We start from the raw sequence: 25,698 nt of genomic DNA on the forward strand, positions 1-25,698 counted from the left end.
AAATATGTTGCTACTTTAAACAGCTCAAATTTTCACATGCTAAAGAGTCTATTGCCACTCTAAGACCTGCAGTCTTTCTGCAAAAGGAAATGCAACTCATAATTTGTACCCCAAAAGATGCAACTCTTAACAAATGCTACATACACAAAGATTGGTCTTTCTACGAAAGGAAACCCAACTTTTAACAGGTGCTGGACACACAAAGACTAGCACGATACTGCAAGGATAAAATTACTTTCATAGCTATTATAAGACTACCAAGTTCATAAAGTATGCACTGTGGTAAAAGTTCATAAAGGGGATCACATCATCTAAGCGCATTGGAGAGAACTAAAAGCTAGCTGGTAAGAGCACTTTTTAATGCCCTCGAGTAATAGGCTCATTACTTGCACCATCTTCATTGGGACTTTGAATCCATGAGTCAACCTGCAAACAAATAAACGGGACAGAAAGAACAGTGAGTTAAAGATTCCAGAATAAGAAGATCAATGAAATGCACATCTCCTGCAACTCGAGAGAGAATTAAAGAAATAAACATCAAGGTAAAGAGCAGTAAACAAGGACAAGGGGTTTTGATTCAATGTTCTCCAAAACCTCTCGAGTCTTGACATCCTTAAGAAAAGACATTGTCATCAAAACATATATATATATATATATATATATATATATGATTATAGGTAATCAAAGACTATTCTTAACTGAATAAATATAATGCAACAGAAAGGGCTACATGATTAATTATAGGGTAAAATACCCACACACCATTAAATTTTAATCAAAATTATACGAAAATTCATTTATTTTTAAAATAAGCACTCTGTCTCAATCGTCTAAATGAGTTAATATTAAAAATGAAATATCTAAAATGCTTTTTTTGTTATTTTCTTTCTCTCAAGTCAGCTGGCGACATCCCCTTATATTGGCTGACCACTCATCTCCACCCTGCGCTCAACTTGAGAGCACCAGATCAGTGCTCCTTGAGGGCACCGAGGCTTCCCAAGGGAGAACCGGAGCTCCCCTGGAGAGCTATAGAGCTCCCTTATGATTTTAAGGGTCTTTTCATTTTCAAAATTAAGATTCGTCTTATTAGGTTAAGGATAGAAATGATAAGGTCCTCTCCAAAACCGGCAGGGTTCTCAATTGAAATCTTGAAAATTCCAAGGCATTCTTTCTTAACTTGGTATTGCAATTTCCATATTGTAATTAACCTAAATAAAGAGTATAAAAGCATTTCTACCAAATACAAGAAGAAGAAGAAGAAGACAGTACCATCTCCTCGGTTTCTCGTTGTTGCCGTATCTCATCACGTAGTTGATGTATCGTGTTCATCAGATTTGACAACATAGCGTTCAGCCTTTCAATCTCCTCTCTTAAATGCCTATTTTCGTTTCTTAGAGGCTCCAATTGCGCCTCCGCCATCTGGAGTCTCTGAAACTCCATCTTCAATTGCAAATTAAGAGTAGAAACAAACTAGTAAGCAGCAGTACTTAACTAAAACGATCATAAATCACTAGAAAATTCATAGTATGAAATTGTGTGTACTTTATGATCTCGGCGGCGTCGCCGATCACCCTCATTCTTCGCTCTTCTTTGATCTGGGTTTAGTTCACGTCTCTTGCTCATCGTTGCTCCTTGTTTTATTTGATAATCCCCTGGATTTTTCCTATGTAATAAAAAAACAAGTATGCTGCATTGGGGGAGGGGTGGTTTGTAGAAGAGAAGCGCGCGCTGTGGGTGGGGCCGATTGAGGGCGTGTGATATTGACTTGTGTAAACTGTCACTAAAAGCCACGAGGGTCCTTAGTATCGACTGGACCAATGATAAGTTCTTCCACCCATTGGTTCCTGTTGCTGTCGGATTAGAGAAACATAGATACTAGATTGTCTTCAATATGTGATCTCCAACTGATTGATGCCACCCTCCAACTATCTTGTGCAAAACACATAGGAATTGGGTTACTTGTCTTTCAACACCTTTGATTTCGTTCCCAGTCCAAATGATTTTTGACCTATCATGTCATAGTGCCTTCCTCTTCTCTTCCACTAACAACCTACTTAAAATTTGTTGCCTACACTTCGCTTGTTTACTAGCAGGGATTGAATGGAAACATTAACAGAGAGAAGCTGCGCCTTTCTTCCTGCAAACTAATCTCGTTTTCTACGTAAAGTGTTTGGGGCCAGGGAGGCACAGTTACACTTTGCTTGAGCATTTGCTTAACACTGGCTTATGTTACTGAGTGTGCTGCCACATGTCCTAGGAGAGCTTGGTGTACTGTTAACTCTGGGAATGAAATTCCTCATGTCCTGGAAATCAAACCAGAGATTAGCATCTCGTCTTCCCCCATCCCTCATTTCTTTCAAATTTGAGGTCGACTGAGGTTGTTCAACGGACATAAGTGAGGAGGGAGAACTGGAAAAGGGGAGAGAAGAACACAGTCGTGTATCGTAGTGACACTGCATTACTGCATTTCTAGACTTCACAGACTTCATTTCCATCAAATAAAGCAAGCAAAAATGCCCATCTCCCTTACATTCAAACTCAAACTTGTTAAACAGTTATAGTATTGTGGAAGTTATATTTTGCAGTCTAAACATAACTCAATGTAGCTTAACTTTAACCCCTTACTCCTCAGCAATTACCCTGCTGTCTTCTAATCCTGCACTAGGCTCAATTAATTTACACTTTACCATAAAAAATAGTTAAAATATCCTCATTTTTAAAGTTTTAATCGAAATTTTAAATGGATCTATTAATTTTTGAAATGACACTTTATCTTAAAACTGTAAATATCGTTAACAGAGAATTTAAATGACTAAAATGTTTTTTTTTGGTTAAATTATGTAATTAATCTCTATACTATGCAAAAAGTATAAATTTAGTCCATATGTAATAATTTGTGTAAATTAGATCCTTATACTTTATTAATTTATTAATGTCAATCCTTAATTCTAAAATTTTTAAATTTGACCATTAATTATGTTGACATGTCATTTTGCTCAAGTTGACATAGCACTAATAGAGATGACGTACCATATTGCTGACATTTACCTAATAAAAAAATGCTACCTGTACACATGAGTTTAACAAAGAAATTAAGAAAAGCCCTAACCCTAAATTAAAAATTACATGAAATTAACAAAAATACGATTAAGAATTTTTAAAAAAGATTAAGAGAGAACGAAAAAAAAATCTTCAACTGAAGAGAGAGAATCAAAAGAAGGAAAATCAACTGGTTTTGAATATGAAATTGAAAGTAGGGCAAATAATGCGTTTTCTTTCTTTGTTCTTCTCAGCACAGCGGGCTTCATCTCTCCATACCAACAGAATAAAAGACAAATAGGGTAGAAGTATGGAATAGGGGAACTTATTTCACAAAGTAATCTGAAGGACAATGCCAGCAACAAATCCCCAAGGTACTCAGAGTGCCGTGCAATTCCCCAATAACCAGAAGCAAGCACTTTTCCCCCAAATAACCTTTGAAGGCTTACCCCATATATAAGTGCTTCGGGATTCTTTTTGAATATATGCTTTTGCTTATTAGCCCCTCTAAATACAAGAAAACCGATCAAAAAAACAAAACAATTTGCTATTGCAGAGGATGTCAGCTCCACTTTGCTATTCAAAAGCCACCAACCCTGGATACTAAATGTGAAAGAAATCCACACTAGATCTCCAAAGACCAATATAAAGCCCATTCTCTTAGCAATTATGTCCTAGGTGGAGGTCATGTACTCCTCATGAACAAAATAGTCCAGAATGTATAATAGACAAAATTAAATTAAGCATGCTTAAAATTTTACATAAAAAAAAAAGGAAAAAAACATTCAAGAACACAAATCTAGATAAAAAAATAAATTAGTACATTAAAAAAATTACTTTTTTGGATACTATAAGAGAGAAGCTTTTGAAGCATACAGTTTTCGAGAGAGTATGGATCCTTTGAATTGCCCTTTGCATAGCTTGAGCTAAAACGGTGTCTTAACACATGAAGACCCAAGAACACAAATCCCATATACAAACGTAAATCTAGAGATAATCAGTCAAAAAAATACCTCCCAAATTTGCTATGAATGCCAAGAACACATTTACAACCACAATGCAAATCTTTTGAGTTTCCTTTCTATCAATATGGGTTACTTGGAAAAAAGTTTGAGATTTCTTATCTGCCCCAATTGAGAGAATTAAAGATGAGAAAGTGAAGCATGGACTTCGATTTGCTGGCAGTGTCATCACAGCTGGACCTGCTCTTGCCCCAAAGGGTAACAGTCTAAGGAGTCGGTCCGAAGATCCATTTGCTATTTTGTCTGCGTGGACCCCATGTTTATTTGTGAATCCTGCTGACCACTTATGCTCTGAATATGTTGGCTATTTTGAGCATAGGAAAAAGATGGAAGAGATTGGGGCTGGGGCTATCGAGAGGTTAGCAAACCAGCATTCATTAGGTCTATTTATGAGTGTCGTGGGAAGAGGTGCAGAAGCTGCAGAACCACTGCATCTGTTTCCTTCAGCAAATTTGACAGTGAATCTAACTCCTTCACAAGATTTCAAGCAAGCCCATGGGATTCACCAGTGGTGGAGACCTGAACTTCACTTGAAGTGCAATCTTTACAAGTATAAATAGTTTGTGCTTGTCCTGATTTATGTTGTATATGTACCATTAGAGGAAGCCTTTAGTGGTTTCTGTTGCTGTGGATTAAGGAAAACATAGAAACATGTATTGTTTCAGTGTCATCTCAAACTGATTGAATGCAGACAATTATCTTGTCAAATTATAGGAAGTCCAAATATGTTGCTACTCTAAACAGCTCAAATTTTCACATGATAAAGAGTCTATTGTCACTCTAAGACCTGCAGTCTTTCTTCAAAAGGAAATGCAACTCATAATTTGTACCCCAAAAGATGCAACTCTTAACAAATGCTACATACACAAAGATTGGTCTTTTTACAAAAGGAAACCCAACTTTTAACAGGTGCTGGATACACAAAGACTAGCACGATACTGCAAGGATAAACTTACTTTCATAGCTATTATAGGACTACCAAGTTCATAAAGTATGCACTGTGGTAAAAGCATGAAGGGGATCATATCATCTAAGCGCATTGGAGAGAATTAAAAGCATCTGGGAATGAAATTCGTCCGATGCTAGAGATCAAACCACAGAGTAGCATCTGGTCTCCCTCCCTCAAGCATAGAGCTTTCGAGAGTGTATGGATCCTTCGAATTGCCCTTTGCATAGCTTGAGCTAAAATGGTGTCTTAACACATGAAGACCCAAGAGCACAAATCCCATACACAAACCTAAACCTAGAGATAATCAGTCAAAAAAATCTATGAATGCCAAGAAGACATTTACAACCACAATGCAAATCTTTTGGATTTCCTTTCTATCAATAAGGATAAAATTACTTTCATAGCTATTATAGGACTACCAAGTTCATAGAGTATGCACTGTGGTAAAAGCATGAAGGGGATCATATCATCTAAGCGCATTGGAGAGAATTAAAAGCTAGCTGGTAAGAGCATTTTTTTAATTCCCTTGAGTAATGGGCTCATTACTTGCACCATCTTCACTGGGACTTGGAACTCCATCAACCTGCAAACAAATAACCGGGACAGAAAGAATAGTGAGTTCAAGATTCCAGAATAAGGAGATCAATGAAGTGCACATCTCCTGCAACTCGGGATAGAATTAAAGAAATAAACATCAAGGTAAAGAGCAGTAAACAAGGACAAGGGGTTTTGGGTTCAATGTTCTCCAAAAACTCTCGAGTCTTGACATCCTTAAGAAAAGACATTGTCATCAAAGCATATATATCTACGATCATAGGCAATCAAAGACTATTCTTAACTGAATAAAAAGAATGCAACAGAAAGGGCTACATGATTAATTATAAGGGTCTTTTTCATTTTCAAAATTAAGATTCGTCTTATTACTACATGATAGGTTAAGGATAGAAATGATAAGGTCCTCTCCAGGTCTCTCAATGGAAATCTTGAAAATTCAAAGGCATTCTTTCGTAACTTGGTATTGCAATTTCCATATTGTAATTAACCTAAAGAAAGAGTATAAAAGCATTTCTACCAAATACAAGAAGAAGAAGAAGAAGAAGAAGAAGACAGTACCATCTCCATGGTTTCTGGTTGTTGCCGTCTCTCGTCACGTGGTTGATGCATCGTGCTCATGAGATTTGACAACATAGCGTTCAGCCTTTCATTCTCCTCTCTTAAATTCCTATTCTCGTTTCTTTGCGTCTCCAATAGGGCCTGTAATTCGGCCTCCGCCATCTGCAGTCTCTGAAACTACACCTTCAATTGCAAATCAAGAGTAGAAACAAACTAGACTAGTAAGTTGTAGTACTTAACTAAAAAAGATCATAAATCATAGGGAAAAAAAAAAAGAAAATTCATAGTATAAAATTGTGTGTAGTTTATGCTCTCGGCGACGTCGCCGATCAATCTCATTTCTTGCTCTTCTTTGATCTGGATTTCGTTCACGTCCGTTGTTCATCTGATTCGTTAGCTTAGCTCCTTGTTTTATTTGATAATTTCCGGGCTTTTTCCTATGTAATAAACAAAAGTATTCTACTGTCGGCGAGGGGTGGTTTGTTGAAGACAAGCGCGCGCCGTGGGTGGGGCCGATGGAGGGCGAGGGTCCTTGACTTTTTGAACTCTCACTGAATGCCACCAGGGTCGTTAGTATCAATTGGACCAATGATTAGTCCTTCCACCCATTGGTCCCTGTTGCTGTCGGGTTAAGGAAACATGCTGATTGATGCCGCCCTTTTAACTATCTTGTGAAAAACGTATAGGAAGTGGGTTACTTGTCTTTCAACACCTTTGATTTCGTTTCCAGTCCAAATGATTTTTCACGTATCATGTCATAGTGCCTTCCTCTTCTCTCCCACTAACATCCTTTAAGCTACTTAAAATTTGTTGCCTACACTTTGATTGTTTACCAGCAGGGATTGAATTGAGACATCGACAGAGAGAAGCTGCGCCTTTCTTCCAGCAAACTAATCTCGTTTTCTATGTAAAGTGTTGGGGGCGGGGAGGCACAGTAACACTCTGCTTGAGCTTTTGCTTTCTTTTTTTCTAGAGTAGAGCCAGAATAACACTGGCTTATGTTACAAAAACGTGTGCTGCCACTTGTCCTAGGAGAGCTTGGGGGGTAAACTCTGGGAATGAAATTCGTCCGATGCTAGAGATCAAACCAAAAATTAGCATCTGGTCTCCCTCCCTCATTTCTTTCAAATTGTCCAACAGACATAAGTGAGGAGGGAGAACTGGAAAAGGGAGAGAAGAACAGAGTCGTGTATTGCAGTGATACTGTAAGCAAAGCCCATTTCTTACATTCAAACTCAAACTTGTTAAACAGTTAGGTAGCATTTGATACGATAGAAATGGGAATTTATTTTTTATAATATGTTTAATTAAATTATATTATAATAGTGATTGTAATATAAAACTAAAACAATTAGATTACATTATACTCGTATACTCTGTAATATTATTAAAAATATTTTTATTTTTTAATTTTATTATTTTATTAAAAATATTTTACAACATTATAATTTAAATATATATATATATATTTCGTGAAACGTCTTTTTATTACTTTTAATAACTATTCTTTATTAGATGTTAGATAGTGAATGCCAAAACAATTTATGTTGTTTTTAAGAAAAAATTTAAAATATAATACATAATATAAAAAATTATATTTAAAATATAAAAATAAAGTATATAAAATTATAATAAAAAATAAAATAAAATATATAATATTAAAAATATATTTAAAAGATGATATTTTATAAAAATTAATAATAAAAAATATAAGTATATTAAATTTATATTTTAATAAATAAAAGTAATTTTAAAAATTAACATTACATTTAGAGGTATTAATATGGGTTAATCCAATCCAACTCGATCCAAATCCTTGTGGGTTGAGAAAATATGAGTTAAGTCGAACTAATTCATTTTTACAAGGACCATCAAAACTCCAACCCATGAGCCGAGCTAGGCCAATCCACTTTTTTTTTCAAAAAGAAATCATTTTTACAATTTTACCTAACAAACTTCTTATCAATAAAATTGTTCAATGATAAAATCCATAAATTGAATAATAAAAAAATATTACAAACAAATAAATTACATCAAATATAAATAAATAAATTACATCAAATATAAATAAAATTTCAATCTTTAACACAAACTATAATCTCATAAATATAAGTAGATAACCAAATAAATAAAAACTTCAACACTCATTTATATCTTCTTCAATCCTCATCTTCAAACAAAACATTTAAATTTTGTTTGGACAGCAATGATACTTCAAGGTCTAAATCATTATTAATTTATCATTTAAAATTCATTATCATAAAAGAAAAAATAATAATAACTTTTAATCTTAACTAAAATTATTAATTTGACAAGTCAAAATTAAAGAAATTAAAATATAAAAAATAAACAATACCATTAATAACAAATTATTAATTTTATATAACTAAATATATAAAATTATTAATTTATTTTTCTTCTAACCCACAAAACTAGCCCACCCCAACTCAAGATAGCCCACTAACTAGATGGACTGATCTATCTAGGCCCCAATTCTAATATAGGTTTAAAATTTTCAAACCCAACCCACTCTATTTTGAACAAAAAATTAATCAATTCAATGGATCAAATCTATTTTGACAAGCCTAATTACATTTTCAGTAAAATATGTACAAACTGAACGCTACAATATTATTTTTTTAAAATTATAATCATTACTTATATATTAAATATAACAACATTATTTTTCTTGTGATCACGTTGTTTTCAATTATATTACATATAATCATATTCTATTATAAAATACCCAATACTACATTATAATATCGAGAAAGCTATATTTAAATGTCTAAACGTAACTCAATTTAGCTTAACTTTAAGGCCTTCCTCCTCGGCAATTACCCTGCTGTCCTCTAACCCTGCATTAGGACCAATTAAATTTACTCATTAAAAAAGGGACAGGAGAAAATGGTCATCAAAAGGAACGTGGGGAGGTTTTAATTACCAAAACTAAAAACAGTCAAAAAAGCACGAAACTCGAGTTTTGAGGTTAGTGGACACTGAATGATGATTTCAGTGTCTGCTGCTGTCTTGGGTCCCACCAATGTTAAGAACCCCCTCCAATTTTCTTCCTTGCCAGTACTACCATTTCTCCTTCTTACCACTCCGTTTTCTGTTTTCACCAAAATCTGGGACAACTAAATTCACCGGTGAGGATCCCAACCTCTGCACTCTGCAAGGCTGCGACTAAATCAGTTTAAAACGACGACGTTCTCTTTCTCGACTGGAGTCTCACTTGAAAGAACAAAAAGAACAGGAGAACGAAAAACCAGCCGCATTTAACGCTGCTTTCCAGCTCATTATTCACTGACCTTTGCTTCGTTGTTGGACCAAACCCCCAAAAAAATAATCTCCGGTTTCAGCCTCATGATTACAACCAACTAGCAATGAAGCATCATCCTTTACTTGCTCTTCAATTATTCACTCAACAGAAAAAGTTTTACACTACACTAAGCTTCTTTGCTTAACACTTAAAACTTACTTCATAATTGACGAATTAAGCTCAAAACTTTGTTCTTTATACTAAACGAGCTTACTTGCAACAAAAGGGGAAAAAATTCTATTTTTACAGTTTTTTCAACAAATTGGGTATAAAAAATTTAATACCCAAATCACCAAATCCTTCAAAACTGAAAATTTTTAGTAAGAAATAGCTAAAAATCTAAAATTACAAGAATAAAACGTAGAAAAATGGAAAAAAAAAATTAGCAGTGAAACCCTAACACAGATCCATCACTCACAGAAATGGTGACTCTACACCCAGATTTAGCATCCACGTGATGGGTGAAGAAATGCAGAACCCGAACCCGACCCGCCATCTCCATCCGAGACTCAATCTCCATCGTGGGCCCAACTCGATACCCATTATTGCTCCCGCCAAACCCACCAACCAGCCCAATGGGTCCCGTCGTCGTAGTGGGAGTGGGAATTGTCATCGTTGCCGCCGACGCCTCATTTGGTGCCGCGAAGGGAAATGACTGAACGGCGAAAGTGACAGCCATGTACTGGGTCCGACCCGCCTCGATCTTACCAGCGGGTATGAACATGAACCCGACTTGAGAACCCGAGTAGAGGAGCTGGATAGTGCTGTCGTAGTGGGAGAAAGCGGCTCGGTTAGGGTTTTTAACGGTGACGTATTGGGAAAAAGTGAAGCTAACGGAGTTGTTACCGATGGAGAACGACGGAAGCTGGACGGCGTTAACGGAGATCTTCGGGTCTGTAGGTTTAAAAACGGTGAAGTAAACAATGAGCACTATTATCACAACGAAGATCAAGAAAATTGTTGCTACAATACATGAAGCTAGATTTGTACGGCCAGATGGCGGCCTTTGGGGCTTCACCATGATTTCTTCTTCTCTTTTCTTCTTCTTTTGGGTGGGTTTTGGCAATAAATGTATTTATTTTGGTTTAACTGTTTTCTTGGTGTGATCTCAAGAGAAAATGGAAAAGGATGAAAAGACAAAATGGATTGCTGGAGATAAGGGGTGTTTGGGTGTGGGGAAACAGTGTATTTAAGGAGAAGGGAAAGTGGTGTAAGTGGTGTGGAAGTGAAGACTTTCAACAGTTTTTTCCTTTTAATTTCATTTTTGAGCTGTTTTCGTTTTGGGGTTTTGTCTTTTATTGAGGAGATGTAGTTGTTGTTGGATGTTTTCAAGCTTAGACTTTTGGGTCTGTGATGTTTTGGGAAGAATCAAAGATCAACCGAAAGAAAAGTGGATAATTAAGAACAATAAAAGAAGAAAAAGAAAAAGGGAATAAGTAGAGGAGGAGGAGGAGAAGGAGAAGGAGAAAATGTGGGGTCTGTGAGTTTTAAGAGGTGGAGAATGGTTTTGTGAGGTAAGAACGGATAAGCAGATGAGGCCATGAGGCTGGCAATTTTTTTACAACTTGTTGTTTGCTGAGGAAAGCCTCATTGCAGGCTCTTTCTCTTTTTTGACTATGGGGTTACTGCAGACTTAGATCTCACCTTTTCTTTGCCTTGTCTTCTTCATTTTGGGAGGTTTGATTTCTTGGTTATTTCAGCCATTGCTAATGCTTGCTATGATGATGATTTTGTAAATAACAATAGGATGATCAGATTGGAAAAAGGAAAAAAACAGAAGGGTGAAAGTTAGAAAAGTTAAAAGCTTACTAGTGTCTTCTATGCTTTACACAGCGGTCAAAAGAAAATCTTTAGGTAAGAGATCTCGTTTCCTTTCCACATGCTCACACTGGTATTATTTGTCAACAAGCAAAACTAGATTTTCCCCCAAGATGGTGTGAAAAAAAAAATGGCGGGAAAAGTGGGGAAACTGAAGTAGCCCCGCTTTGTTAGGGAACAAATCAGTACCCTGACAGTGAAAAAAGAGTTTCATGGCAGTGGCGGGTAGATGATGGGGAAATTGCCAAACTTGCAATAATTGAGATGCCAACTGAGCCAGGATGCTCCAATATCTTAGCCAAGATGATGATGGATGGAGTCATGGAGAGTGGCTTCTGGCTGCAGCCACTTAGTGCCACCAGACCACCAGCTTGGGTCTTTCACCAGGGAAATGATGAACTTTCTACCTGCAGTAACAGTAACAGATGATCATCAGATGCATTTTCTTTTGTTTTTTTTTTTATTAAAAGAATGCCTCATGAGTCAAGCGTAAGCATTTGGACGTGCCTGGACTTTCTTTCATTTAATAACCACTATCCAATAAAGGCGCTCCCATGCTAGGATTTGTGGCTTTATGGCTATGGACCAGAATGCCAGCGCCACCCCTTGCTTGGCCTTGCATTGGCTATAAATATTATTACATTCTCATTCAATCTAAATTTGCCTAAGACGCTATGTCATAATGTAAGCCAAATTTGTTTCCTTTTAGCCAGGCAAGGTAGCAGAGAGTGACTCATTAGTGGATTGCTGATTGCCGCCAGCTTCTCTCTTTAATTTGTCAAGTTCAAAAGAAGTTGAAGGTTTCTAAGCTGATTGCTGCATGTTTAGGCAGCCGAGTGGGAAGTCTGCCATGTCTCCTTCTGATTTAAGGCTTTTGCAGGCCAGCTTCGTTGTCTCTCAGAATAGGCTCAGTCATTAGACAATGGACGAAGCTGATCTTGCCCATTAGTAGTTACGTTTCAGAACCCTCGGCAGGAATTCCACAAAATACCAGGCCCAAATCCAGGTCTTAATAAAAGAATGTAACAAAAAATTTCAAGTTGGTTTAGAATATTTGCAGAATACAAAACAGTCTTAACATTTTGTATTTCATTTGCTTCCAGCTTCCCCCTGAAAGATACTGAACGTTCGGGTTACCTTAGTTGGTCATAACAATAAGTGTTACACACCTCCCAAATCTAAATTTTCAGATTAAAACAGCTATATACAAGGTTTATTAGCTCTTTTTGAGCTAGAATCCTGCGATCTATGTAAAATCTTAGCAGAGTACATATTATTCATTATCTTTGACTCTGTTCAATATACTGATACACGATCAAGTAACAACTTGGACAGAGTAAAAGAAGGAAAAAACGAAAGCTTCCGGCTCATATAAAAGAAGATAAGCCATCTACATTCGCATAGTCTGCAGTCCATACAAAAATGGACTCATCATTCAGTGAATACGTACAAATATGTACCATGAACCGGGGTTGTGTTAATTTGTGAGCTTGTCAAGCCAAGAGTCCATGACTTGAGAGACAGTTTCAATAAATGCTGCTTCACTCATGCCTGGAAGTAAGGAATCCTGAGCTTCACGAACAATCTGCTCAATCACAGATTCCTTGTTCACAGTTTCTCTGCACATGATGCTTCCAATGGCGAAGGGAGTGAGAGCTCTCTCAACCCCTTTTTTCAAAAGCATGGTAGAGATACGAAGTGTGCGAGCACACTCAACAGGAACATCCCACCCATAAAATTTCAGAAGTGCAATATCTTGTTCCGCATCAAGTGACTTTATATAGTCAATGGTGTCTGGAGAGTAAGGCTGTCGTGATTGTGGCCAGTAAAGCCAATCAAATGTGCAATCCTCAAACTGTAAAAAAAGAGCAAAAAGAAAGTAGTTCAGAAAGTGAAATGATCTGTTTCTCCTTCTGCTAAAATGGTGGTATGTCGATCCATAAAAGTTTGGTTGTGTTAGAAAAGAAACAAAATCTGCATGTGATGATGAAATACAGTAATTGCCCCCAAAAAGTGGGGATGAGCATTAGTTGATCAAGAGATAGATATACTAACTGCACCCTTAAGAGTTAAGTGCATAGACATTAAAGCAGAATCCATAGAAAATGTTTACACAAGAACTAAACTGTGACACATCTGAGCATTAATTTTTGCTTTTTTCCCCAATAAGTGAATAAGTGAGGATTCAAATATAATTTCCACAATTTTCTAAAGGATTCACACTTATAAATACACACTTATAATATTACACCATATTGATCTTATCTGATATCAAAGAAACAGGTTTAATCAGAAACAATATTGCACGAAAGAAATGACATGGATATTGATGCTAACTAATTGAACTTCGAGTCATGTGCCACCTGTTGATATTAACTTCGAATGAAAGAAATTACTAGATGCTAACTGATTTAATTTCAAGTCATAATTCCCATATACGATTGGAGTGCAAAAACTTGAAAAAACATATAACTTTTAAAAACCAAACATCGCATTATTAGAATGATAAAACCACACTTACATTCTCAGGCAGGCAATAGCCATGATCAATTGGAATAAGCATGGTCTGGCCACCCTCCCTTTTGCCAATCAGAATATTCCCAGCATGTCTATCAGCATTTGCCATTCTTATATCGAACACACTGATCTTGTGCACTTCTTCCACAGGGAAACCCCCAGGACCCATGTCCTCACAACTCCCAGAGTTCTTCATAAACATCTGTAACGACCCAACCTTAACATCCTCAGGTGCACATTCGTACCCCTTCGGATGGTTAAATCCTTTGTGCAAGCACTGAACCATGCAGGTAGGGGGTACACCAGCAAACCCCATCATCTCACCTGACAAAGATCGAGGTCCACTCTTTGGATGATCCAATATATAAGCAGCCACTTCTCTCACTGCTCCCTCTCCAACCCTTGTACCCTTTTTCAACCCTTCACCATTCGTTGATACAGGTAACCCCTGTGGGTTGTTCACAGCCATTGGCTCCTCATCAATTGGCTTAAAAATGGAAACATGATGAAGCCCCAATTTATCTTGCATAAAATAAGTCCCTCCAGTCCCTTCAGATGATCTAATTGGCTGATTCCCAATCTCCAAACCATCAAACGTCGAATGTATCATGTCCCACATAAAAGAAGGCAATTTCACCTTAGGATTAACAGTAACCGGTTTCAACCAGAAATCTCTAACAATTGGCTCCTTTGTCACAATCTGAAGTCCCTCGGATTGGTTTTTCTCTCCTCCTACACTCCCTCTCCGCTCATCTATATCACTCTCAGCAACAACCGAGAGTTCCAAGTCTTTCTCAACAGGCTTAGCTCGAACTTTGGCTGATTTCTGAACCAACAAATGGATCACAGCATCGTTATCTTTACATAAATCATCAATAAGCCTTTGGTCATCAACTCTTTCCCCGTTACAAAATATTTCTTGTTCATCAACATCTACAAAACCCTTCCCTTTTCTTGCTATCCTTTGTTTCAAATACCCAACATTTCTATACCTATCAACATGTAATTCAAATTCTTTCCCACAAGTAGTCCGTACAGTGATAAGCAAAAGATCGGAAAGCTTTAAAACTAAATGCAAAACATTCCCACCTTTCACGCCGTAGTCTTTAACAAGCGAATCGTTACGAGCCAATTCTCTGCCTCCGAAAACAAGCTTCTGTTTCTTCACTACAAAGCCTTTGCATGTCTGGATCCGAAGCTTAACGGAGGCAATCGAGTCCGACTCCAAAACTCGCATTGGAATCACCGAACCGGCAACCGAAAGGTAAACCAAGATCGACTCACTCGGCTGGTTATTGCAATAACCAGGGGAGCGAATCGCTTCTTGACGAACAGGACTCAAAGCAACATCGGCAACAGACATTTCTGCAAATATTGCTCTTCTTTTAATTTTTTGCAAACAATTAGGAAAATAAGGCTATTTTTTGTTGCCTAATTCTAAAACATGAATGAGAAAAAGGGGGGGACGAAATTGAAACGAGATGAATAATTTTTCTATCTCTCAATCTCTGCAATGGCAGTCACAGAGACTGGGGCATAGCTGCAATTTTTTTTTTTGTTTTGTTGCAAAAAGGTAATTAAATCGCAAACTTGGTTACGAGAGACAGTGGATTCTTTACCAGACGAAAAGAATCGAGAGCGAATGTTCAAAACTGAAAGCTTTTTAAATGGACAAAAACAAAATCTGTGGAGGTGGCGATCCACCTACCCGATTAATTAACACGACTCGTCATTTTTTTTTCCCGATATTGGTGCTTTTTCCGTTTCTAGTTGCGCGATCTTTTCGCCGATTTTCTCTGCTCCGATACAAAAAAGGAAGTCGTCGACGATAAGAGAGAGAAGAAGAAAGAAAGAGAGTGGAGGAGGAACGGTAATGTAGCCGTTGGCTTTATATAAGCTTTGACCCAACGACTATAACGGGGCCGTGTTTTAAATTATAAACCCGCGCCGTTAGACTGTCAGTAACGGTCGTTTGAGCAAGTTCAGAGCAGGAGCGGAGGTGCTGAGTTTACCGAAATGCCATTGAGAATTTGCGTAACTTACTCAGTCAAGTTCGTGGAATGGGCTTGGATAATTAAATTATGAGTGGGTGGAAATTAATGCCGATAAATTAGCAAAGAATTAGTTGGCAATTTGATGGGTCTAATTATGATTAAAGGGGGATTACTCGATTTCGACACGACATCTTTTCCCCTTAAACCGAAGTCTTCATAATTAGGTTAAGAAAGTGATGTTATTGCAATAAGTAATACTTGGTAATTTACCTCATAGTGAAATTCTTTAACAGTCAGATAATCCAAATGTAATTTTCATTCCAAATGGAGACAAAACGCGTTGGATGCCCTATGATTCCGCAATTAAGTTATCTTTTTTAGTGATTTCTTATCTCTCAAGTAAAAAGAAGCCACATGAAAAGTTTTTTAAGATGTCATCCACTAAAACTATTAATATTAACAATTTTTTAAACTATTTAAATTTTTCTGAAATGGATTATTAAACATTTTGTGCATAATTTATATGTTTTATGTACCAGATTACAATTAAATAAAGAATGACATATATATATATATTTTATGTAAATTTTTTTATTTTAAAAAAAATTCAGATAATTTCATTTTATTTTAAAAAAATGACTCAAAATTTTGAGTGATTGAAATGAAGGGCAATTCAGTCATCCGAAGAGCAATCATGTGGCTTTCTAGAAATGGCCAACGTCCTGGTATTGAGTTGTTAACGTCCCTAAAACTAACGGATAATTGCCGTGGAAGTTGGAACATGGACCGGAAAGTGGAGATTGCACATGACCTCTGTACACTTTGTTGTAAGCTTAACGTTTCCTCTGAAACAGCTCGCATTTTCTGTTTTTTTTTTTCTTGCTTAGAGTTGATGAATTTGCCTAAAGAGTATCTATTGTGTAAATACAAGTTCAAAGTGGCTAATGCATAGATGTAGTTTCAAGTGCATGCATTATGTATTTAGCTTGAAGTTGTTTCATATATAAAAAAAAAAAACAGAAAACTTAATAATTAATCAAAGTATTGCTCCTAATAGGCAAATATTCGTACATTCACCTGTTAATTGCGTCAATTAAGTTGCTTTTATGGCATGGATTGATTTAAAGCTAATCTATGTACAAAGGTAGTTTCTAGTACAAATGTCTAGTTTCCATTAAGACTTGGGATTAATGTATATACGCCATTACTCTCAAATTCATATTTATGACTCATATATATTTTGGATAAATTTCACCTACCCTTTCTTTGTGTTGCAATTTTTCTCACTTGATTTGTATTTATTTTTCAATTAGGACCTTGCGGATTACTTTTATTCTCACAATGAGTTAGACTATTAATTTTGTCCAATAAAATTACAAAATTACTTTTAAATATAAACAAATGAAATCAAAATGCCTTTAATTATCCAATAAGTATTAATTGAAAAACAAATAGTCATAAAGTGCTAATTGAAAAAAAAATCACAAAAGATCATGTGAGAAAAGTTTAAATAAAAAAATATAGATAAAATATTCGCATAGAATTTTTATTGGCTAAATGCTTAAATTAGAGCTAAGTGTTTGGACATTTTTTCAATCAAGGGCTAAAAGTTTCAATTCTAATAATTAAGAGTCAAATATTTTCATTCTTTATAATTAAAGACTAAGTTGACAAATGGATGAAACATGTATTACATACGATAAAAAATTACATGAGCTAATGACATGACATGTTGAAAAATATTTTTTTTAAGTAAATTTTATTACCCACACAATAGTATGCCAATATTAGTCTCAAGCTGAAATTGCTAGAGACTCTTATTGGCATGAAGATCGATTTTGCAAAAGAAAAACCATACAAATAGGAAAAGGAACAGCTGTTTAAGGAAGGCAATCATCCCTCATCAAACAACAACCAACACAAGATACTCTCGATCTTGCCTAAACACAAAAACTTGACAGTAGGAACAGACCTTGAAGGTTCTTGTTAGGGGGTTAAAGGTTTGAGGGTGTATACTGGGAAAGGGGATCTCTTTTTCTCTAGGCAAAGAGAACCTTGATTTTTGTTGAGGCAACTTTTTATTGATTCGTAGAATTTGATCGTTGTGTGCTTTTCGTGTCCTTTTTTCTTGAACGTTGTTTTAATTCTCTTTGTTTTTTATGAAAAAAATATTCTTAACATCATGCTAAAAAATATAGTATTATATGTCATATTGAAAATTTATTTGTTATACGTTATGTTGAAAAGTATAATGATCACATGTTATGTTAAAATTTTAATTATTACACATCATGTTAAAAAATGTAATTATTATATGTCATGTTGAAGATTTAATTATTTTACGTTATGTTGAAAATTTCGTTGTTATACGTCATATTGAAAAATATAATATTACATGCAAGGTTGAAAAGTTAATTATTACATGTCATTTTAAAAAATGTAGTTGTTACACATCATGTTAAATATTTGGTTATTACACATAATGTTTCAAAACTTTAATTGTTTCATATCATGATGAAAATATTGTTACACGTCATGCCATAATTTAAATAGTTTTAACTTGATAGAAAATTTTTTTGACAAAACTTTTTGTATCTTGCACGACAAGTCATGATACACGTAAAATACCTCTCACCCTAATCCTTAATTTTAAAATATCAAAAACTTTTAATTCTTAATTATTACAATTAAAACATTTAACTCTAAATTAATAAAAATTTAAAAATTTTGATCTCAAATTGAGTATTTAGTCAATTTTTATCTGTTTGTACTAAGTACAAACCACACGTGTATGGCTGTTAAAAGCTGAGAATAAAGTTTATCCTCTAATCTTAAGAATGAACATAAAATAATAGTAATTAATTAATAAAAATATATATATTTTTTGTTTACCATCCCTACTAAGGTTCACATCCCTATCAATCTCTCCTTTGTTTGTGTGCTTGAGGAAGCTTTAGGTGCAAGGTCCAGGTTCATCGCCGTCGCACTCGAAAAAGTGTCCCAATTTCTTCTTACGAATCTGTAAAAGTACTCAGTCACTTTGACGTTTCTTGCATTATTCTGTCTCTAAGTAACACATCTTACAATAAAGACCACTCTCTCTCTCCCTCTCTCCCTTGATTTGCCCTATTTTCAGAACAATTTCAAATCACTTTCTAGAGCAACAGCCATGTTTCGTCCATTGCCAAACCCCCTTTGTCTTCTCATTCACAAGGGAATCAAGAAATCTTCTTTTATAATGAGAAATCCCTGTAGATTTTGATTATACATTACATTCTGACTGTTTAAAATTGATTAAAGTATGACGAAAGGAGCTTTAAACAATAAAAGCTAGAGCAGGCAGGGGGGCACAGGGGCAGCAAAATTTTAAATGGGGGAGTTGTTGAGTCTCTGCCATGAAGTTAATGATGTACCCACAAGCTGTGTTTTGCCTTGAGCTAGCAAAGCTGAGATGGTGGCAACAGGCAAGGAAGGTTCCCTCAAAAGAATCGTTTTAAGTACATGCACCGAAAGAGAGTTCCAATGTATTGAGATTTGGCTTTAAAGTTTTAAACCACACAAACGCACACCAAAAAAAAGAAAAAGAAAAGGCATTAGGCAGATTTAGCTGTCCATAACATAGAAAACTGCATTATGGTTCATCATCATGAATTATTATGTAAAAAGGGGAAGTGGGCCTTCTCTCTTTAGTGGCTACATTATTTGAGATGAATGATAAGATAAATTAAAAAGAAAGATTTTAATTTAAAGTTGATAGAAGGCAATACCACACAAGGAAAAGTGCTTTGAGCCCTTGAGGACTATTATTGTTCTTTGATGTAAGGTAGAAATCCCACAACCCATGTGTAGGTATCCAAAATATTGATCAAATTCTTGATTAAAAATAAAAGAGAAGACAAGTGTATTAATTTTTTTTTCTAAATAATTATAATATTGAGTTAGCTAGTAGGTCAATATTTGCCATACCGACCCATTCCTTTGTGGGGTATGGAATACGACGGGCAGTTATCAATTATGAATGACTATAAAATGGTTTGTCAAAGATTAACAAGTTAATTACCTAATACAATCTTCATTCTCCCTTTGTTTTCTTCATATAGCAATGCATTACGTGGCTTGCTCTTATGTCTCATTTCTATATTTAATTAAAATCATAATAACTTGATTAGTTGCTTTGCGACCAAACTTACTTTAAACAAGCAAGATAGAGAAAATGATCTTATGTTTGATCTTAAGACATTACTTAAAGTTGAAAACTTATATTTAAAACGATCAAGAAGCACTTTAATTAGATAAACGGTTCAATTAGTATTAGGGTGGAATCCCCAAAATATCGTGTCCTGGTATTATTATTTTCCCCGGCTACTTCGATTTAAAAAACCTCAAAGCCACCGCCCAGATACAATTAAATTATGGATTTTCTTTTGGTTTCGTGGAACAAACAGCGATACTCTAAGACACGTGTCGATCGGAGAAAACATCAGATGACGCTCCCGTATAGCCGTTGCTACCGTTAAGGACGGCAAAGCTGTCGTACAAAGCTGGTGATTTGTGATTGGATGTGACACGCAATCTTTGCTTCTCTTTGATTTTCAAGTGTACGGTCTGCAAGGGTGACCGAAAATGAAATAAACAGTCAAAGCACAACATAGATATTTAGGCTTTTTTTTAAATAGTGCTCATTATTTTAATATTTAAAAAAATTATATAAGTACTTATTTTTTTAATTATGTTGAAATTGAACACAATAAGAGAATAAAAATTTGTTTATATTTTTAAATAGTTTATTAATTTTTTCAAGTATTATACTTTTTAATATATATTTTTTTGAAATAGTAAAAGTAAAAGTAAGAATTGTCAAAATTTAAAGTGATTCCTTTTTTTTTTTTTTTCTATTTTAGCTATGCATCAAAATTCTGATTGAAAATTTAAAGCCGCAAACAAAGAAGGGGGGCTTGATGTTGGACCGAATTTAAAGCATTGGGGACAGAGTAAACCCAAATGAACCTTAGTTCTTTGGATGTACATGTATTTGGACCATTGGTCCAAAGCATTTCACATCTGTGCCTGGGCTTCGACAGATCCTATGTAGGGCTGTATTCACCACATAAAAGTCAAAGAAGCAAGATGCATCTTTGCAGGAAGGTTGGTTTGGTCTTTTCACACATTCAATTAACTTCTTTACCCGCCAATTCCCAACCAACTCCATGGCTCTGTTTTTTCTCTCTTGAAACGACAAAGCCAGTCGAAATCTCTTTTCTCACTAGTGAAACCCAAAAATGGTGACCAATATTCTTGTTGCCATCCTTTTTCTTATCTCCACCATCTTGTCACACTCGAAAGCTCTCCGATTCCCTCAAGAGCTCTTCAACTTTTCCTCAAATCAAATCTCCATTGTTGATAACCCCTCCAGGCCACCTTCTTCTTCAGCCTCTCCAACTCCATTGTTATCGCCTGCAAGTCCTACAGTTTCTTCCCCTCTGGTCCCTGCACTATTCATTATTGGGGACTCAACCGTTGACTGCGGCAACAACAACTTTCTTGGTACTTTTGCTCGTGCTGATCGCCCTCCTTATGGTCGAGATTTCGACACCCATCAGCCCACTGGACGCTTCAGTAATGGAAGAATCCCAGTTGATTATCTCGGTAGAAACTGAAAACCGTGATCTTTCTTCATTCTTGTTCTTGTTCACTTCTTTGGCATTTGTGTTTCTTTTTGGTTTCTGAGAGAAAGAGAGAGTGGAGGAAGAGAAAACAAAATTGAAAATCTAACTCTTGTTTGCTTTTCTGTTGAGAGTTGTTTTCAAGAAAATGAAGATATGTGGTTGAATTAGTTTCTTTGGTTTTTCATTTCTTAATACTTCCCTGTTTTAGTCATCAAGAATGTGAGGTGTTTCATGGCACTTTGAACTTGGTGGTCGCAATCTTTTGTTTTCTTGATTCTGTTCTTCATTGTCTTGTTGAGTTCCATCATTTGATTGCCTTTTTGTTTTAAGGTAATGATTGTCTCTGGAGACTAAATTCAACCAAGAATTGTACTGGAAAATGGATTGTTTTATCTTCTTTTGGGTGTTGCGTGACACTGGATTTGATATAAAATTCCGATTCTCTTTTTCTTTATTCCTCTTTGGGTATTGATTAATTTTGATCAGCATTGCATCTTGGACTTCCCTTTGTGCCGAGTTATCTTGGACAAGCAGGAGAGCTCGAGGATATGCTTCATGGTGTCAATTATGCATCTGCTGCTGCTGGCGTTATATTCTCAAGTGGATCAGAGTTGGTATGATTCGAACTATTTCTGTCAATAGTCTTCGTCTGGATATTATCTTGAGTTATTTCATTGACTTTATGAACTAAAATCTGGATTGAATTTGTCAAAAAGCGCTTCTCTTCTGATGTATATCATGTGTGATTCAGACTCAAAAACTCCCCTGCTTTGTGGCAAATGGTTAGTGGGAAAATAGAGTACAAGAGATCCCAGGATCTCATGAGCCTTGTGACTCTAGTTCTCGTGGTTTTATTTTATTTGTATTTTTTAAAAACCATATTTGGACTCCTGTACCTGTCAACATAAGCCTTTGATCTGTGTTGCTGTCCTTGGATCTCGATTGAAGCTGTCATAGCATCTGTTCTTCATGTAGGGTCAGCACATCTCATTCACCCACCAAATTCAGCAGTTCACTGATACTTACCAGCAGTTTGTTTTAAGCCTGGGTGAGGATGTAGCAAATGATCTCATCTCCAGTTCGGTGCTTTACATTTCCATTGGGATAAATGACTATATACATTACTATTTGCGTAATGTATCTAATGTGCAAAACCTATACCTACCTTGGGGTTTCAACCAGTTCTTAGCATCTACAATGAGGCAGGAAATAAAGGTAACTATCACAGCCTTCTCTTTGTTTTCGTTTGCTGGTTCAGATGCTGCCATTATATCTAGCCAAAATAAGCTTGTAGTCGCCAAGTTCCTAAGCTTCTAGTTGCTCACTTACTTTCATGCTCAATTCAAGTTGTCAACTCTGCGATTGTCGAAAAATTAATTCATTACTAGCAATTTTGGCTCCGGGAACTCCCTGACCTGTAAATATTGGTAAAACAGAACTTGTACAACATAAATGTTAGGAGACTGGTGATCATGGGGTTACCACCCATTGGTTGTGCTCCTTACTACTTGTGGCGGTACAAGAGCAACAAGGGAGAGTGTATTGAAGAGATAAATGACATGATTATGGAGTTCAACTTTGTCATGAGATACATGACCGAGGAGCTTCTTCATGAGCTTCCTGATGCTCACATAATTTTCTGTGATGTGTTTCAAGGGTCCATGGATATAATTCAGAACCATAAGCGTTATGGTATGATCATCTGAACCTTTTTTTTTTTTTTTTGTATTTGCATTTTATTTAAGATCCTTGAACTACCTCTAAATCTAATGCTGTTGTGCGCTCTCATTCAGGTTTTAAAGCTACAGCTGATGCTTGCTGTGGGTTAGGGAGATATAAAGGATGGATCATGTGCATGTCACCAGAAATGGCATGTCGTGATGCTTCCAATCACATCTGGTGGGACCAGTTTCATCCAACTGATGCAGTGAATGCCATCCTTGCAGACAATGTTTGGAGCAGCCGGCACACAGAAATGTGCTATCCCATGAACTTGGAAAAAATGGTTGTCTCCAAGCCTGAGTAACCTAATATTGAATCTTCAACAATGCTTGAAACATTTGATGCCTCTGCTAGCAGGTAGCATTCTTATCTGCTACATCTATTAGTAACAAAAGTAAGAGTGACACTAGCATCGATACAGTCTGACTCAGATATTTGTTATTAGGATTGTAAAGATTTGACACTGCTAATTTCTGACTGCATTATGATGGAATAACAAAACATCTCATTCATGTTTCAGTCCAGTGTTCTCAAAAGAAGGATCATCTTCAATATCTGATCTCAGTACAAAACTGGGAAAAGCAGTTGTCATGTCCCTGCAACATAAATTCCCATTTATAGTCAATTAACTCTCATCTGCTGTGATCATAGAACTAGTACTGTATAATAGAAATTCTAAAGCTAGATATCTTTGTTTATGGATGTAACTATACATTTTTGTTAATGAACGGCTGAATCCGGCTCCTCCACTGAAGTTCTTGTTTTTGGTTAGGGGGCTCAAAAAAGTAAAAAGCTCTGTATCAAGCTAATAGAACAATGGCCAATGTACAGCTTCCTGAATGCCACAGAATGTTGATGTTTCATTAATTCTTTCATCCCTGCTCATTCAGTTCTTCACTAAGACACTAGGATGATGTGAATGCATTTACGGTTATTAACTTAATATAACAGAGTTGGGACTTCAAGTAAAAGAGATTACTGAGAGCATATAAGGATTCAGCTCTCTGCATAAAAGCATAGAAGCAGCAAGAGAGGAAATTACTTCAAATATGGGACAGTCATATTTTTCAGCATAGTTGGATTGCGAGCTACGAATTCCTTCCACTCTTCCAGATCAATCTTTCCATCTCTTTTTGAATCTGCATCTTCAAATGTCTATGAGTATGAAAGGTGAAAGTTAGGCTTATATCATAAAGCTACCGCATTAACTTGTATGCATTATATCATTTTGCTAGCCTGACCTTATCAATAATGACTTCGACATCATCATCAGAAAGAATCAAGTCAGACTCATCTAGAAGAGCCCAAATCATGTCCTTGACCTTTTACCAGAAAGTTCAAAAATTAGCCTAAATGCCTAATTTTTTATGGTTATCAAGTATGGGGGGGTGCCTGCTAACTTGACCACAACAAGCTATGGGATCAAAATTATGCTGTTTACCTCCTCAGGTTCGATGAAGCCAGATTGCCCTATATCATATAATTGAAATGCAACTGCAACATAAAGACAACAAAGCTTTCATAAATTTACCTGGGCACTTGCATGCATACAGACATACACTCAGAAACATGGAAAGGAGAGGAATTTCTTACAAGCAACTTTTTCTGAGTGAGGAGCGTCTGGGTGAAAGACGCTCAGAGATCGAATGAACTCTCCAAAATCCAGAAACCCATCATGGTTGGTGTCAAAGAGCTGGAAGATCTGTCATCAAATCAGGAATTTGTTAATTGTTGTTTCCAGAAACTGACTGCAATGGACCAGCAGTGCAGACAGTGCAGAGAAGTTACCCTGTCTGCAAAGAGACTTTGCTCGTTGCTGTTTCTGAATAAGCCCAGCTGAAACTCTTCCTGTACACTTGAAACTGAAAGTTAGAAACAATATTTTACGTGAATAACTCTGCCTAACTAATATTAAGGCGCTGGATTAGTACCCTAACGAATTTTGAATGGTTTAGGCGAGTGGCAGATAAAACTTACCTTGCTTATATAGCCATCATCGACTAGAGAACTGCTTAGTTTCCTGAACAGCTTATATAAAGCTTTAACTTCAGTTTCTTTAACTGCAACATAGTAAGTTACCGACAGGAGAAACTCAAATCCTGGAAGCAAATATCAACATGAAAGCAAGTAGATAGAGATAAGATGCAGCTTACTTACAGCAGGTTTGAGCAGCAAGAATGGCTGTGTCTTCATATCCAACCAGCCGCTTCACGCAAGCGCAGCCCATCAAATGGTCTCTCTTTTTTCCTCCTAAGGTTTGATAATTTACCCAAACTTAGAGAAGGACAATCATATTCCAGCAAAGAGAACTGAGTGAGCTTGTTGTGCTATTGTCCTTTTATCCTCCATGAACGTGGAAAAAGGGCCAAGGACTTGATTGAACATCTTGAATTTAAATTGCAAGAATTTCTATGATTCCTGGTTCTTTTTACGTGCGAGTCTACATGCCGTTTATCTTTATTCCTAATGTTTGAAAGAGTGCTGAAAATGACTAAAGCTTTCCTTCTTCGACCGCGTTTTTCCTTAATGTTCCAGT

The 25,698-nt window shown here is 36.1% G+C and overlaps 5 protein-coding genes across 12 annotated transcripts; 1 reads left to right on the forward strand and 4 right to left on the reverse strand.

The window, feature by feature from the left end:
* Positions 1-29: 29 nt before the first annotated feature.
* On the reverse strand, positions 30-1,756 carry LOC18606717 (uncharacterized). Its single transcript, XM_018117699.2, has 3 exons — positions 1,543-1,756; positions 1,270-1,440; positions 30-426 (listed from the first exon to the last, which is right to left on the reverse strand). Exons 1-3 carry the CDS (start codon positions 1,621-1,623, stop codon positions 358-360), a joined length of 321 nt encoding a protein of 106 aa, XP_017973188.1. The 5' UTR covers positions 1,624-1,756; the 3' UTR covers positions 30-357.
* A 7,863-nt stretch (positions 1,757-9,619) lies between these two features.
* LOC18606720 (uncharacterized) lies at positions 9,620-11,142 on the reverse strand. Its single transcript, XM_018116691.2, has one exon. It carries the CDS (start codon positions 10,464-10,466, stop codon positions 9,828-9,830), a length of 639 nt encoding a protein of 212 aa, XP_017972180.1. The 5' UTR covers positions 10,467-11,142; the 3' UTR covers positions 9,620-9,827.
* A 1,180-nt stretch (positions 11,143-12,322) lies between these two features.
* LOC18606721 (phosphatidylinositol 4-kinase gamma-like protein) lies at positions 12,323-15,669 on the reverse strand. Its single transcript, XM_018118277.2, has 3 exons — positions 15,489-15,669; positions 13,785-15,145; positions 12,323-13,118 (listed from the first exon to the last, which is right to left on the reverse strand). The coding sequence occupies exons 2-3, from the start codon at positions 15,141-15,143 to the stop codon at positions 12,741-12,743; spliced, it is 1,737 nt and encodes a 578-aa protein (XP_017973766.2). The 5' UTR covers positions 15,144-15,145; positions 15,489-15,669; the 3' UTR covers positions 12,323-12,740.
* A 5,384-nt stretch (positions 15,670-21,053) lies between these two features.
* Positions 21,054-23,466, forward strand: LOC18606722 (SGNH hydrolase-type esterase superfamily protein). Its single transcript, XM_007040493.3, has 5 exons — positions 21,054-21,420; positions 21,927-22,054; positions 22,416-22,655; positions 22,877-23,132; positions 23,234-23,466. The coding sequence occupies exons 1-5, from the start codon at positions 21,054-21,056 to the stop codon at positions 23,464-23,466; spliced, it is 1,224 nt and encodes a 407-aa protein (XP_007040555.1).
* A 112-nt stretch (positions 23,467-23,578) lies between these two features.
* Positions 23,579-25,510, reverse strand: LOC18606723 (calcineurin B-like protein 4). Of its 8 annotated transcripts, XR_001927293.2 has the most exons (9): positions 25,320-25,510; positions 25,140-25,222; positions 24,951-25,010; positions 24,756-24,864; positions 24,604-24,656; positions 24,404-24,484; positions 24,205-24,317; positions 23,876-23,997; positions 23,579-23,758 (listed from the first exon to the last, which is right to left on the reverse strand). XR_001927293.2 is itself a non-coding variant. In XM_007040494.3 (8 exons), exons 1-8 carry the CDS (start codon positions 25,387-25,389, stop codon positions 23,668-23,670), a joined length of 660 nt encoding a protein of 219 aa, XP_007040556.3. In that variant the 5' UTR covers positions 25,390-25,510; the 3' UTR covers positions 23,579-23,667. The 8 variants fall into 8 exon arrangements, 7 of the variants coding, with proteins under 7 accessions (XP_007040556.3, XP_017974034.2, XP_017974035.2 ...); XM_007040494.3 differs by lacking the exon at positions 23,876-23,997; XM_018118545.2 differs by having other exon boundaries at positions 23,579-23,997.
* Between the last annotated feature and the right edge of the window lie 188 nt (positions 25,511-25,698).

The sequence above is a fragment of the Theobroma cacao genome, chromosome 3 (genome assembly GCF_053813885.1).
Source record: "Theobroma cacao isolate CCN51 chromosome 3, ASM5381388v1, whole genome shotgun sequence".
Lineage (NCBI taxonomy): Eukaryota > Viridiplantae > Streptophyta > Magnoliopsida > Malvales > Malvaceae > Theobroma > Theobroma cacao.

Bases quoted from the DNA above. Each gene is read 5' to 3' on its own strand.
- LOC18606717 (XM_018117699.2), bottom strand. From the start codon at position 1,623: ATGAGCAAGAGACGTGAACTAAACCCAGATCAAAGAAGAGCGAAGAAT. The intron at 1,441-1,542 runs GTACACACAATT...TTGCAATTGAAG, and splicing joins GACGCCGCCGAGATCATAAA to ATGGAGTTTCAGAGACTCCA. The intron at 427-1,269 runs GTACTGTCTTCT...ATTTGTTTGCAG, and splicing joins AACGAGAAACCGAGGAGATG to GTTGACTCATGGATTCAAAG.
- LOC18606720 (XM_018116691.2), bottom strand. From the start codon at position 10,466: ATGGTGAAGCCCCAAAGGCCGCCATCTGGCCGTACAAATCTAGCTTCA.
- LOC18606722 (XM_007040493.3), top strand. From the start codon at position 21,054: ATGGTGACCAATATTCTTGTTGCCATCCTTTTTCTTATCTCCACCATC. The intron at 22,055-22,415 runs GTATGATTCGAA...TTCTTCATGTAG, and splicing joins TCTCAAGTGGATCAGAGTTG to GGTCAGCACATCTCATTCAC. The intron at 23,133-23,233 runs GTATGATCATCT...GCTCTCATTCAG, and splicing joins TCAGAACCATAAGCGTTATG to GTTTTAAAGCTACAGCTGAT.
- LOC18606721 (XM_018118277.2), bottom strand. From the start codon at position 15,143: ATGTCTGTTGCCGATGTTGCTTTGAGTCCTGTTCGTCAAGAAGCGATT. The intron at 13,119-13,784 runs GTAAGTGTGGTT...CTTTTTTTACAG, and splicing joins GCTATTGCCTGCCTGAGAAT to TTTGAGGATTGCACATTTGA.
- LOC18606723 (XM_007040494.3), bottom strand. From the start codon at position 25,389: ATGGGCTGCGCTTGCGTGAAGCGGCTGGTTGGATATGAAGACACAGCC. The intron at 24,657-24,755 runs GTAAGAAATTCC...TTTATGTTGCAG, and splicing joins TCACTCAGAAAAAGTTGCTT to TTGCATTTCAATTATATGAT. The intron at 24,485-24,603 runs GTAAACAGCATA...TTCTGGTAAAAG, and splicing joins GCTTCATCGAACCTGAGGAG to GTCAAGGACATGATTTGGGC.